Source organism: Lissotriton vulgaris, chromosome 8 (assembly GCF_964263255.1).
Source record: "Lissotriton vulgaris chromosome 8, aLisVul1.2, whole genome shotgun sequence".
Taxonomy (NCBI): domain Eukaryota; kingdom Metazoa; phylum Chordata; class Amphibia; order Caudata; family Salamandridae; genus Lissotriton; species Lissotriton vulgaris.
In genome coordinates this window covers 1236922068-1236935789 of record NC_141696.1, presented here as the reverse complement: position 1 = coordinate 1236935789, position 13722 = coordinate 1236922068, and the positions used below count along the sequence as shown (strand labels likewise).

Below are 13722 nucleotides of genomic sequence, written 5' to 3'. Positions count from 1 at the left end.
GTAAGCAAACGATTCAATATTTTCCTAAAGGTAAGGGTAAAAGTGGAACATAACTAATTAAACCAGTTTGCATGTAAAATCATCGGAGAGATGGATAGAGAAAATAACATAGGCAATGATGCTTTATTAAAAGGGAATAAAAGAGAAGAGTATAGATAGACAAACACCCATGGATATATATTTACCTAGGACGGAAATGAGGACTAACCCTGGCCACGGGTCAGATGGGAAAGGCGAGGAAAAGGACCCTCAAGGACTTAGGATGCCAGTAGGCGAGCAGGTACAGCTCATGGACAGTCAGGACAGGATACCCCTCAGCATTTGGATCAGGACTGGGCTCATCAAAGGGTACGACCAACACATGCAGCTTCGGATGCAACGCCTGCGCTACTCCCTCTCTGCACAGAATCTGCCAATAACCCCGATTGGGTTGTCGAATTTCCCAGCAAAGTGCTTCGCCAGCACTTAAGACTATTCCACCCCAGTGAGTTTGTGGAAATTACGGACAGAGTGCTCCGCAGCCCTCTGTATCAATCACCTATAGAGTTCGTAGGGTCGGTGAGAGGTCAGCTACTCGGACAAGTCGGACAATTTCTCTAGCTAAACCTAGGCTAGTTATACTGTTTTCGGGTCAGTGGATCACCCACAAATGTTGCAAATGACAGGATCCCCAACTTTGGATTGGACAAGAGAGGTGGTTAGGTCATTGTCACCACCTAGAATTTGGTGTTCTCACAATTAATATTTATTTTTCGTACCCACCCCTTACATTCCAGTTCCCACGGCATATGAGTTAAAGAGAACAATAGGACACACAGTGGAATATCAAATTTGTATCAATTTCAGGTGTAGTTCAGCTTCTTCTCGCTGGGTCAGGGTGCAGGTTCCCAGGAGCATCTCAGCTTCGGCAGCCAGCTGGCTGAGTTCCACTGTGGCAAGACTTGGTTCTCTTATCACGTGGTCAGTTCCATACAGACTTCTAAGATGGAGAGGCTCCCCACTCCCAGGCCCATAGGTACGCGGTACATGAAAAGTAAGCGAAAACAAATTAGAAATACAAAAAAAATTAATACACTGTATACCGTGATTGGCTATACTACATCCCTTACATTATAATGACTATAGCATTAGGAGTTAGGCAGAAAGAAACATTTGTGCAAAAGCAGCGGCGGCAAGCAAGATGCATGTTAAAAACAAAGCGGCCATTTTAGCAATAACGCGCATGTGCGACATGTTTCCTCCAGAACTGCGAGTGCGTCACATCACATGAGTATAACCGACGCATGCGCAGACTAGAATCCTGCAAAGCAGCGATCAGTCAGTATGCAAGCATTGTTAGGATTAGAAAACACATAGGCAAGCATCTCTGGGACACCCGCGTGTAGTGTGAAAGTGCAATATTAATGACAAAACAGGTTGATTATTAACGTTATTGATTATGCGAGGTTCTTGAATTCAAGCAAGTCGCGTAACGTACGAATCCTTGCTCCATCAGAACCACTGGCTGTTCATGGACAGGGCCGTGGTGGGTACCTCGCTGTCACAGGTCCAGTTTCTGCCACAAGCTCACAGAGCACCCAGCCTATACATCTCGACGATAACACACTCTTTATTAAGGGTGTTCAACGGATGCGTATGCAGGGGGAGACTGGCCACTCTGCCGTCCCCCCTGACTCCGATTGCCGACAACCCTGACTTCACACCTGGAATGGGACCATCATTTTGGGTATGGCAGGAGGTGCCCTGCAAGGCAATAGGGCACCTTTTCAACCAGGAAGGGCTTCTTTGACTCTCTAAAGACAGATTATGCTATCCCCGAAACCGAACGCTTTTGATATTTCCAAATCAGATATTGGTTAACGCATCCGTCTATGCGGCAGGGTGGATGCAGACATCCTACAAGAAATGGCTCTTAGGCAAACAAACAGACAGATACCTCATTTCTGAGTTATACGTCTTGCTCCAGCCTAGCCCGATCAGGAATAAATCCCCCTCCCAGAAGTGCTGGGAATCTGAAATAGGCTGCCAACTCTCCCCTAAGGAATGGCACGATATATGCCATTGAGCCTGACACACCACTTACAACATAGTGAGCACTGAAACGGCCGTTAAACTTACATCCTCTTGGTACCTAACTCCAGTGCAACTCCATCGGGGGAATCCGGCCCGCAGTGACAATAGCTGGCGTCAGTGTGGGGCAAAAGGTACGCTCACACACCTACTCTGGGATTGCCCGGGGACACAGCGTTCTTGGCTTCGGTACTGGACAACATCAACACTCACTTCTCCACCCAGCTCCCCAGATTTCCATCATACACTTTATTAGGCCTCCCCAACCCTGTCACTTATTACCCCCTCTCATCCTGCAGAGGTTGCCAGATTAGTATAGCGCTGGGGGTCGATATTCAGACCATCCTGGCCATATGGGGAACGCCCACTGCTCCAACCCAAGCTGCCTGGCTCCGAAGTTTATGGGACATTCTGGGGATGGAAAAACTCACCCTTTCACTCACGTCGCGGGGCTAAACATTCAGAAGCATTTGGCACTCCTTCATAGCCTTATTAACTAAGGAATTTAGAGAGCTGACTTTCCCCCCGCTATTTGCAGTTACTACGTCTCGCTGACTTAGAAGCAACTTGAATCACGGAGGGCACACAGGAGAATTCCATAACAACCCCGACGCCGTATACTATATAGCAAGTGGTACTCTGATTGGGTGGGGGGGAGGGAACATAGGGCGGGATCGGAGGGTGAGTTTCGTTCTCTTTCTTTCTCTCTATCTTTTAAGGGGTCTAAAAGTTGTATGAGTACAATGTGAAATAGAGAGACTCCTCTCACGATGTGTATTGTTAATTTGACATGCACATGCAACAATAAAACAGATTTAAACCTATATATTAATGTATGTTAATTTTATAAATGTATTTTAAATGTAGAATACAGTAACAAAGTTACAATAAATTATTTATCAGAAGTTTAAATTATAAAAAAAAACATTTTAGATAAATTAATATATTTTATTATGTATTAATAATTATTAAACGTGATTTTTAGAACTGCAAACATATTATTAAAATATGGTAAAATAAAGTCAAACTTTGGTTTCATTTTTAGATCATCAAATAATAAATTACATTTATTTGTATTTTTAACATTTCTAAATAATGTAATTGTATTTAACATTATGCCCTGTGGGTTGATATCCTTACTTCCATTTTTTTATAGGAGGGTGTTGCAGTACCAGTTGTTGACCATGTGTGTGGTGCTGAACTTACTTCAGCTCAGAGCTAGAGTATGTTTACAACATTTAAGACTGTTTTGGGTCCTTTCCGGCACCCCCCAAATTCCTCCTTACTTCAATCTAAACCACTCCCTTTAAAAAAGAAGTATGCCAGTTTTTCCAGCCTCTCCCCCGGCCTTTCCCACATTTTCTACTACGCTGTAAGTAGCAATCGTATATTTGTGAGGATCTCCCCACAGAAAAGATAGGAGAGGTGGAGCTTTACACTCATAGGTTTGTGAATTGCATTTGGTACTAAGTAGTATTACTGTACTTCAAGTACTATAAAATACAGTTTTTGAATCGGGCCCAATGTGTTTAGGTTTGTTGTTAAATGTAACCCTGGGCGTAGTTTGCAAAGTAGCGCTACATGTAGCTACGCGAAGTGCACATCGCACTACGTGAGCTACGCGTAGCACTACGCGAACTGCGTAGTACCCTGTTCGCGATGATTGCACAGTGACGACAAGCATCCTGCACTGTGCAATCATTGAAAACGGCATCTTGCACAGTGCGAGCTGTCTTTTACTGCCGCTCGAGTAGATTTTTACTCGAGAGGCGGCTTACTCAACGCAGACTGGTACGCGACCACTCGCAATGAGAAATCTGACCACCCCGCGTTGAGAATCTCGCCGGGAGGTTTATTTTCCACGCTCGCAATAGGCAACTTGATGTTGCTGATCGCGAACGTGGAAAAGTCTCGCCGGGATGTCATTTGGCTTGCTTGCAGTCTCCAACTTGACGTTGAGGACTGCGAGCAAGCAAAAATTGACCGCTGCACTACACTACGCTACGCGTGTTTGCACTGTGCTATGTGCAGTTCGCGTAGTGCGAAGTAGCACAAACTTCGCAAACTACGCAAGTGTAGCGAAGTGCTTTGCCCAGGGTTAGTTAAATGTCACCCAAGATTTTTGTCTCCTACCACAGAAGAGATTTTGCATTGCATTATTTAATATGTTGATGCCAGAATCACCCCTGTGTGCTGCTAAAGTGCAGAGGTAAGTGGGATGAGATACCAACCCCTGGGATTTTTTCTAACAAATTGCCCATAATATAAATTGGCTGCAATCAGGACCAGGTCTACAAGCTTGAAGGAAATGTGTCAGGAAATATGAAACATATGCAATTTTAGGCAGATGTTAATTTTCCTCTGATAATTCGTTGAGGATGACAATAAATGAAATGAGTGTATTAAAGCTAAAAGTCACTAACTAAAGATGATAACGTGTACGCCATTATTAGTGGTGTGGAAGAAGTATATGAGCCAAACATAAAAAAATTAAAAATTCAAAAGCAGAAACCTGGGTGGTAGGTGTGCACCTTTATTTACGGTAACAAAAATGGTTTATGTAGCGAGATTTCCTAACAAGTGCCCCAAACCCTGCATCGTAATTTCAGGAAGTAGCGAAGGGTTCTCTGTAGCCCAGGTAGTAGTTGCCACTGGGATAACCCTCAATCCTCATGCCTGGCCATGTTATTGCAGTGGTAGAAAGAGACCAACTCCGCGCTCCCATGATCCTAAAGAACGTTTCCCTTTAAGTGAACCAAAAATATTGTAATTGTAAATTGTAAAAATTGTATTTGTAAATGTATAAACTCTGCTACTATTAAAAACATTTAATGTTTGCCCTAAATTCAATCCCTGTTAACACAAATTCAGGTTGATTTAGTCTACTACAGACAAACGCCTGAACACTTCTTGGTTGTGATGCAATAGAAATGTTTATAACTTGAAATGTACTACTTTCATGTGTTACCATTTTACAGGCCTGTTCCTCAGCCCCACTTGGTTGTTTCTCACAAGGAGCCAGTCCTTTGCTGCAAATACAACAGAGAGTTCAGGCAAGTGGTCAGCTGCTCAGAGGGATCGGTAAGTGAATGATAAGGAATTCTAAACAATGTTTAATGTTCTATTCTCTCCCTACTTTCATCCTTTCATGGGGTAAAATATAGATGATTGATAGCTGAAAACGTGTTTTTCCATGTATCTTTAACAGCCACTTCTGATGGTCATGTTTACACTAAGGTAACATTGATCCCACTTTATTACCACTTCCTCCCTTGTCCTTGTCAAAGTATCTTTCTATGAAGTTACCCCACCCCCAGAGACAAGCTCCTACATATATAATAATCCTCATGCTTTATCATATCTAGGATAAAAATGATAAAAACATTTTAATCTCAATACTTTCTTGGTTCATAATATCCAAAGTGCACATGCTAATTGGGAGGAAAACACAAAAATGTAGATAAAACATATATCACAAAGAACATCAGCTTTGGTTTCACATGAACGTATTCATAAAAGTCTCAAAACAGGCACAAGAATCTTCCAAGCTTTTTAAATATAATGTGCAGTACAGAAATGGATATACAAAAAAATCCGGGATTTTAAAATGAGTTTTAGCAAAATTTCTCAACCTTGTGTATAATGGACAAGTAAAAGGAAGGCATCTCACCTTTACTCTGATCTTACTCACACAAACAAAAATGTTGATTTGTCCGAGACCAATTCGAAGTAGAGCTACCCAGAGGGAGGCAACCTAAACACAATTTTGAATGGAGATAGACATTTTTTTATGACAAAAGTGTGATGGGCCAAGAGATGAGTTGCACTTGACAGTGACTATTTCAACAAGCTCTCCGAAATGTTTTTCTTAATCAGCAGAATACATTTCTGGGGTAATATGGCTGGATCCGCCTACAACTTGCTAAGACCAACTTACACTATTTGACTCATCGAAGCCTTAGTGCACCTTCCCATTGAAGGACATTTTCTAAGGACTTACGATAATAAAGACACTTTAAAATGTGTCCATTATTTTGCCCAAAACAAGACTAGTTTATTGACTTCTCAAGACATAATATTCTTTACTCCCAAGTCTGAGCGAACTATTTTGGTGTGTTAACTGTGAATTGAGATTGACACACCTCCATATTTCTGCAACACACAGAGCCATGCAATAATTATTGCCCCATTGCTTCCAATACACTTTAAAGTTTAGATGAAATTTGGACACTTTTTAAAACTTGTGCACCTCATGTTTCTTTTTGTATAAAGTGTAAGCCAAAACAAGCAAACACATAAAAAAAACTGTGTTTCTTTACTCAATAGCTTAAAAGATCTGTTAGGATCATATTTAGGCTCCAGTACAAGGTATTCACATTGTCTTCTTGTCCAAATTCCTTGTTAGAAATAGGGGTCTCTAGTTGGCAGGTAGGTACCTTTGTCCAAGTAAATACGCTTCTTCCTAGTCAGGGTACGGGGTATAAACTTCCAAAATAACCCCTGCTCACCCCTTGGTAGCTTGGCACGAGCAGACAGGCTTATCTCAAAGGCAGTGTGTAAAGCATTTGTGCACACATACAGTAATACAGTGAAAACACTACAAATGGACAACCCACCAGTTTAGACAAGCATTTGCAATGCAATAGGTCTTGCATTTGCGAGAGTTTGAGCTATTGGCATTGTAAATGACAATGCCTTTTATTTATGAGTTTGAAAACTTGCAAGCTGTTCATAAACAAGCACATTGTACTTATAGTCCTTGCTTATAAGAAGCAAGGCTGGCAGTCTATTTTACTGCCAGCCTTGCTTTTCGTAAGCAAGGACTATGCGTACAAAGTGCGTGTTTATGCACTGGTTGCAGGTTTTCAAAACAAATTAATAAAAGGCATTGTCATTTACAATGCCTATAGCTCCAACTCTCGCAAATGCGAGACCTATCACATTGCAATATCCAAGAAAATAAAAGATGGAGGCAGGCTTAGCCAACTCTCTTATCAAGTCCTTATGCAGCAGCACAAGTTAGGATTAACAATCTTTCCTTGGGCTCACTATTGTCTTCAGCCACCAGTGGAACATCTTCTGAGCTAGGATCCAGTGTCGCAGGATTACAAGAGCATGATTCATGTGACTGTTCAGATAAGGCAATCACTACAGCGGTGCTTATTCTGAACAATCTGGTAAAAGCCTACTTTTAAGTTTTCCTTTAACATAGGTGTGGACAACAGATGCTAGTAGGCTGGGTTGCGGTGTAACTCTTAAGGACATGTCTATCCAAATCTCTGGAGGAGAAATTGGACTCTAAGTAGAAGGTACTGAAAGGAGTCCATCTAGCAGTACTTAATTTTTTCCCTTTCTTAAACATCAGGTGGGTTAGATCTGAATTGACAACCAAGACGTCAGATCTTATCCAATCACGGGAGAAAAGGAGAGCTCCAAAATGTTCTCTATAGACGCAGGATATTTATACTGAGATTTAAACCTAGGACGTCTGATTTCTCAAGGGAAGGATTCCTATTGGGACCAGTAGTATCCTCCCTTCATAGTCAGTGGTATGTGATACAGGCCTTTATAGTGGCAGAATTGCAAGTTCATTCCCACCTTCCCTTATCATACTAAGCTTCTTCCTTTGGAGACTGGTGTTTATGCCCCATGTCCTCCTTATGAACTTCCTCTGGTCCTTCCACCCTTAAAGGCTCCTTTTAGGTCTGGTTACCGAATTCTTAACTATATACCAAACCTTTTGTTTTCAGTTCTTTAAAATAACAATGACTCAGGGATAGGCTCCCCACTTTGGAGTATTTTTCTCTCACTCATAGTATTATTTGTTTGGTGTGTCATTGTAACTCCATCAGGAACATTACAATACTTGTTTGTGCTTAGGAGCAATGCCCAACTCCTTTCTTATTGAGATTGGGTAGTAGATGCAATGTCCAATCCATGGCCCCTTTCTCTGCTCCTGATTTTTCCCTTTGTTCTGTCCGAGCCATAGAACCGTAGCAGTATTAGTAGACTGGCAGTGATTATCTGGCCAAGAAAGTCATGGTTCCCTCTGATCAAATTATAGTGTTTCCAGAAGGGGTTCTTCATTTTGTCCAGTTCCCTCTTGTGGCTGATCCTCATTGACTAATCCTCATTCCTCCTTCTACTGAAGATTTTGCAGACAAAAGGCTGGTGGAGAGTCGCAACATGATGTCCAACATCCTCACTATTAGCTACTGTATCTTATAGTCATCTTTTGGATATGTTTTGCTTGTGGTTTTATGTAGCACTATTTTCCTATGAGAACTTTGATATTCGTTCATGTGTGTACATTTGTTATGAATCTCTTCACCTTCACTCTTCAGGATTAACAAAAAGCGTTGTGATTTTTTAGGTTTTCTTGATGTCAGAACCCAGTTCAAAAAGCTACTCGGCTTGCAGGGGCCACTGGGCTCAACTGTGGGGGTTAAGGCCTTTAATTCTTGATGTCCTGGGGTCCGGCAAACTATGGATTCTGAGCAACTAGACAGTACCTCTTCTGCACTTGACTCTCAATAGTACGCGTGAACAAGCAGCCTAAGGGTTCCTCGTGGGAAGATATGGAAATAGATTAGTGAACACAAACTTAAACTTCTAAATATTGGCTGCAGTCGCAATAAATCATTGTCTAGCCAAATATTCACTTTCTTGAAAAAAGATAAGTATTTTATTTCTACCGCTAACTACACAAAGGAAGAATATGACATACACAACAGTCATCCTCTGAGGTTGGGGCACTAGTATCACTTTGGCGGTTTCCTGAACCAAGAAATCCTCCTTTTAGCAATTGTGGTTATTTCCCTTTTTTCTTATTGGTAGCATTCTGGGTATGCCTCACTAGTAGTTTGAGTGTCAAGAGTCCACTTTGACTCTATCTTAGAGTCAATAGTGTTCCAGCGCTATTTCGCTTCAACCAGTAGCAACTTTCCTAGGACCAATAGGCCCAAAATAAGTCTTACGCACCCGGGAGGACATACCAACTCTTGATAATAATCAAATACGTCAAGCTCTTAAAAAATTGCATTCTGCAGAACAGGACTGTTCCCATGAGGAACAGGATCAAGACTGATTTGCATATAACAGGGTCCAAACTGAGGTGGTGTAGATATGGAAAACGATGGATTGGGGTGCCAGTGGCTGAGATTAATTCAAGCATTCCATCTCTCTCCATTCCACGCAATAAAAATCAGGCACCAATCTTTGACAATAGGTTGTATTTTTATCTTTAAGTAGACACCTTAGTGATAGAAATCCACTGGACGGTTCTGGAGATATGATTTTTTCAAGAAACAATAAATAATAGTTTTCAACAAAATGCAAAAAACCTTTATATTTTAACGTGACTCATTGTTTAGGATTAGCTACAACAAGGAACTTGAAAATGGCTATAAGGGCACTATTGTGAGGTCAAACTCCTAAAAGTAGCCAGTCACAGACACCAATGAGGTCCAGAGGAACTGATACCTTGTGGTTTAAGCATTCTCCAGTTCAGTTCCAGATCCTAAGGATGAACCATCATAGAGGTCAATAGAGGGATCCTGATGAAAGGGATCCTGGATCCTGAAGATGCTCAGTAATGCTGAGGATGCTGAGACTGAGTTGGGGGTCTTCCTCTGACCACTCCTTGGTCCACGAGCAAGGAGGGAGGACTTTGGCCTTAGGGGTCCCACGAGGTCCGGGTGAAGTCCAGCACAAAACCAGTTGCCACTGATCTCCTGGTATATGGTTCCATCCAAACCAGTGGTTCCCTTTAACTTTTAGGAACTTTAATGGTGGATGACTAAACTGCACTCCAGTGACTCTTTCCTTGGATGCAACTTTTGAGGCTCGCTTGGGTGCAACTTTTGAGGCTCGCTCTCCCAGGCTGCACCTCAGCATCCAATAGCAATCAAGGTTCTTGCCTCTGGGCTTTCAAAGGAGCAGGCTTCTCGGCTGTTATGGCCCTGTGGCTGTAACAGTGAGTCAGCCAGCTGACTCTTGGAGTTCCCTTCTCTGTCTGGGGGTAGGGGTTATTTTTTCCACAAGTGGAACAGGAACAGTCCTTTATTTTTTATTACAAGATGCAGCAGGTGCAGTCCGGTTTTTGTGCAGCCTCTCTTTGCTGGACTCACGGAAGAGCAATATCGTCCTTCCCAGTCCTCTCGCCACTCCAGACAGGATCTGAGGTCTATGTGCCAGGTTTGCCACTTTTATGCCCACAACAAACCTAGAAGGATGTAGTGACTAACTAGTCAATGAGTTACCAGGTGCCCTTCCACCTGATAATAACATAACATAACATAACACTTGTATTTGTAAAGCTCAGTTATCACCTAGGGGTCTCAAGGCGCTGAATAACAGATGTTTATTGTTACCTTCCTGCAAAGTGTAGCTAGCCCAGAATGCACTATTCTGCCCACTCCCAACATGGCTAAAACATTCCCTTGTTGTGTAGAGATTCCTAGCCCAACCCAGAGGTGTTGCCACCTGGGGGCTACACACCTCCTGAAAAAACAGTTTAACATAGGCTTCTCCCTCACTGCCCTGATACCAGTCTGTCTGCTAAAACAAAAGATCCAGGATTGACACCATTGCGATTGGGCTATCTGTAAAGGAAATTTGTAGAAGTAGGAGATAAAAGGGAGTATGTAATTAAATGTTATGACAAGATGGTGGATACACTTAAATGTTTTAATGCATAATTCATATCATTTTAACTGAAGTAGCATATTGTTCTTTTAGTTGATCTTTTCTATGGCCAATGAAGCCTAGATAAAAGTAAATAGATTAAATATAAGTTATGACAAAGCACAAATCATGATGCAGAGAAAAAAGGCTGTAACTGTAATGGATCATTGGAAGATGCCATTTGGAGATAAAATGAAACATATCTTGGGTTAGAACATAAAGACAATTTATCATGTGAATGTCATCACCTGAATTTATTTCCTATAATTAAGAATACAATTGTTGGACTGGTTACATATCAGAAGCAGGAGAGAAGCAGCTCAATCGGTTCCTTGCACAATTTCTAATTTGTCAAGGTTATTTTATAAGATTTTATAGGGTTTTCTTTAGGAGCCCACATCCTGTCCTACCAAATGCCATAGTTGCGAACAACAGTGCTACCTGTCTGTATCTCACTCATGCACTGTTTTTTCTTTGTTTCTCCCTTCCTCGCTGTTTTTCTACCTTTATGTTCCTCCTCTCTCCCTTTTCTGCCTTTCAGTTCCGTGCTCTTTTTCTGGGTCAAAGCCAGGTGATGAAAAATAAGTCCCAGTCCCATTAGTGCAGGTGCCCACTAACTGCAAACATCTGCATTAAGTATCCATTGTAACTGAAGAGGAACCCCAACATGATATTTGCATAATGCTGTACCTTGATTTGGTCATAGTTTTTATTATACAGATCACGTCAGCTGCAGGTTCCTAGAGCAAGACTATTCTTTTTTCAAGTATAGCATGTAAAAGTATGTAAACAAGTGAGTACTCCTGCGTTACTTTAACATACTGTTCCATGCCTTTGTGTATTGGCCTCAAAGCATCTAAAATAGGAACAAAAAGGAGGTATTCAGGCACTATTCATATACAACTAGCACAAACAGAAACAGACTCTGCCCTCTTTGCATTTTTAGGTTGAGCATGGGCAGCGCATGCGCTACACTGCAAGGCATGCTGTATTCAGGTATGGACTTGAAGCTTTGACCATTTTCCGTTCATGTTTTCAATTGGCTCTTGTCACTGTCCTTTTAAACTGTGGCTTTTCATTGGTCAATAGGCATAGTAGTTCCTCTTTAGTACCACCTTGTCTCATCTTGTAACCTCCTATAAGGACTGGTCCTCTTGCTTGTGATTGAATTACAGCCTCCAAGCACTATTTTCTTAAACTGCTTTGTCCTGCCTGCTGCTGCATGCAGGACACGCTTTCCTTCAAAGCTTTTTAGTAAGTTGGCATGGCACCCGCTTTATGGACGTCGCACTATTAGTTTTAAATATGCTCCCCCTAGTCCCTTCCTCCCCAGCAGGACAGACTCCGCGCTTCATTGTGGACGCTTCCTCCATGTGCTAATATTTTTTTCTGTCTTGAAAAGCGCCACATGCTAACTTTTTTTGCAACAGCTGAGTGTTACAAATCGGGTTCTCATACTCAAGTAAATGGCACCTTGGATTGGCATAGAACTGAAGTACACACAGTGGCAGCTGCCACAATAAAGAGGTGGCAAAGCGGGTGGAGGGGGCACAGAGGAGAGCGGGAGGGGGAGAATGTGCAGGGGGAGTTTAATAATCAAATGAATTACAAAAAATCACTTACCAGGAGCTGCTGCCCACCTCCCACGTCATGCCTCGTCCATCCTGGCCCCAGCAAGCACTGGGCCTGCGTCACGGACTACCTGCAGTCCCCGTGCACGCTCTCATACTATGAGAGCAGCGCGGGGACTGGCTGGCCTGAGCAGGCTGGAAAAATGCTCTGCTCAGACTTGGGAGTCTGTGTGGGTTTCTCCATCCTGGATGTTTAATGCGGCCTGACTGGAGAAACATAAGTCTGCATGTGTGTTTTGGTTGACCTGAGACAGCCGGCCAAACACATATGCGCACTTAGTGAGTGCACATAGCACTCCTCATCCCCATGCCCCGCCCTCCCTGTGCAAGCTGGCTCAGAGCCGGCAAATAAAAAATAAAACAATGACATAGTTTTATTTTTCATTAGCTGCCTCTGCGCCAGGCAGTGGGACGACGATCCTCCGCCTTTGTGGATGAACCGCCTCTGAGTACACTGCTCCTGTGGGAATGATGACATGCTTGATTTCTCTTGGGCCCTGGCATATTTTCTGAAGTGCACCCGTTGTCCATCCTACATACAGCATGTAGAGCTTCTGATGGATACATTTATACTAAAGAGAAAGTGGGTTTCTCTGTTCACTGATTACCTTTCATCACCTCTACAGTCTGTACAATGAGCACACCACATGACCTCATCCCCAGCCCTTGGCCCAGCACAGCACGCCTAAATCCTGCTACTCTCATTTATATTTATTTGAGCCATAACTTAAAACGCCAGCGACATAAAACTGTGTTATTTTGGCACTTTACAAAATGCATGATTGTTAAAAAATTCTCACTCTTCGGGGAGCAAGGACGTGTTGTACCTATCATAGGGAAAGAAGAGAGAGAGTGAGAACCGAAGCACAGCTGAAAACCCAATTATATGCAAAATGCTAACGTTAATCCAAACTAGATTTTAAAAGTAAGGGTGGCCTCTACAGTTAAGAATGCACAAAGTATCATAGCTCATTAAAACAAACCTTATAAGTAGTTAGTTATGCAGCACAATATCCTCAGTGCAACAACATTAACTGTTGCATGGCTAAACAGTTATAAGGTCCCAAAGGCGAGACTTATTGGCTGTGCCAATGCTTGTTTATACATATTACTAAATGTTTTTGATTAAATGGTTTAAATTAATTAATGATAAATAAACCCAAGGCGTCCTCTGTTTGATGACGCACCTGGATGATGTTCTGAACGCAAGGACATTAAGGCCTTGTTTCTGGCCTTGAGGGGTTTCATCCTGGGCCAGAGTCCAGCCTGACATGTTAAAGTCACCTGATCTAATGAGGTGGGGTGACGGCGGGGAGGAGCGTACTTTAAGCGGATT

General features: G+C 42.4%; 1 protein-coding gene across 1 annotated transcript in view; it reads left to right on the top strand.

Annotated features, from left to right (window-relative positions):
- LOC147698535 (cilia- and flagella-associated protein 337-like) overlaps positions 1-13722 on the top strand; it is a 554785-nt gene that overhangs the window by 353121 nt on the left and 187942 nt on the right. The window contains exon 16 of the mRNA XM_086935138.1: positions 5049-5151. Coding sequence (XP_086791264.1) covers positions 5049-5151 — 103 coding nt within the window. The remainder of the gene's footprint in view (positions 1-5048; positions 5152-13722) is intronic.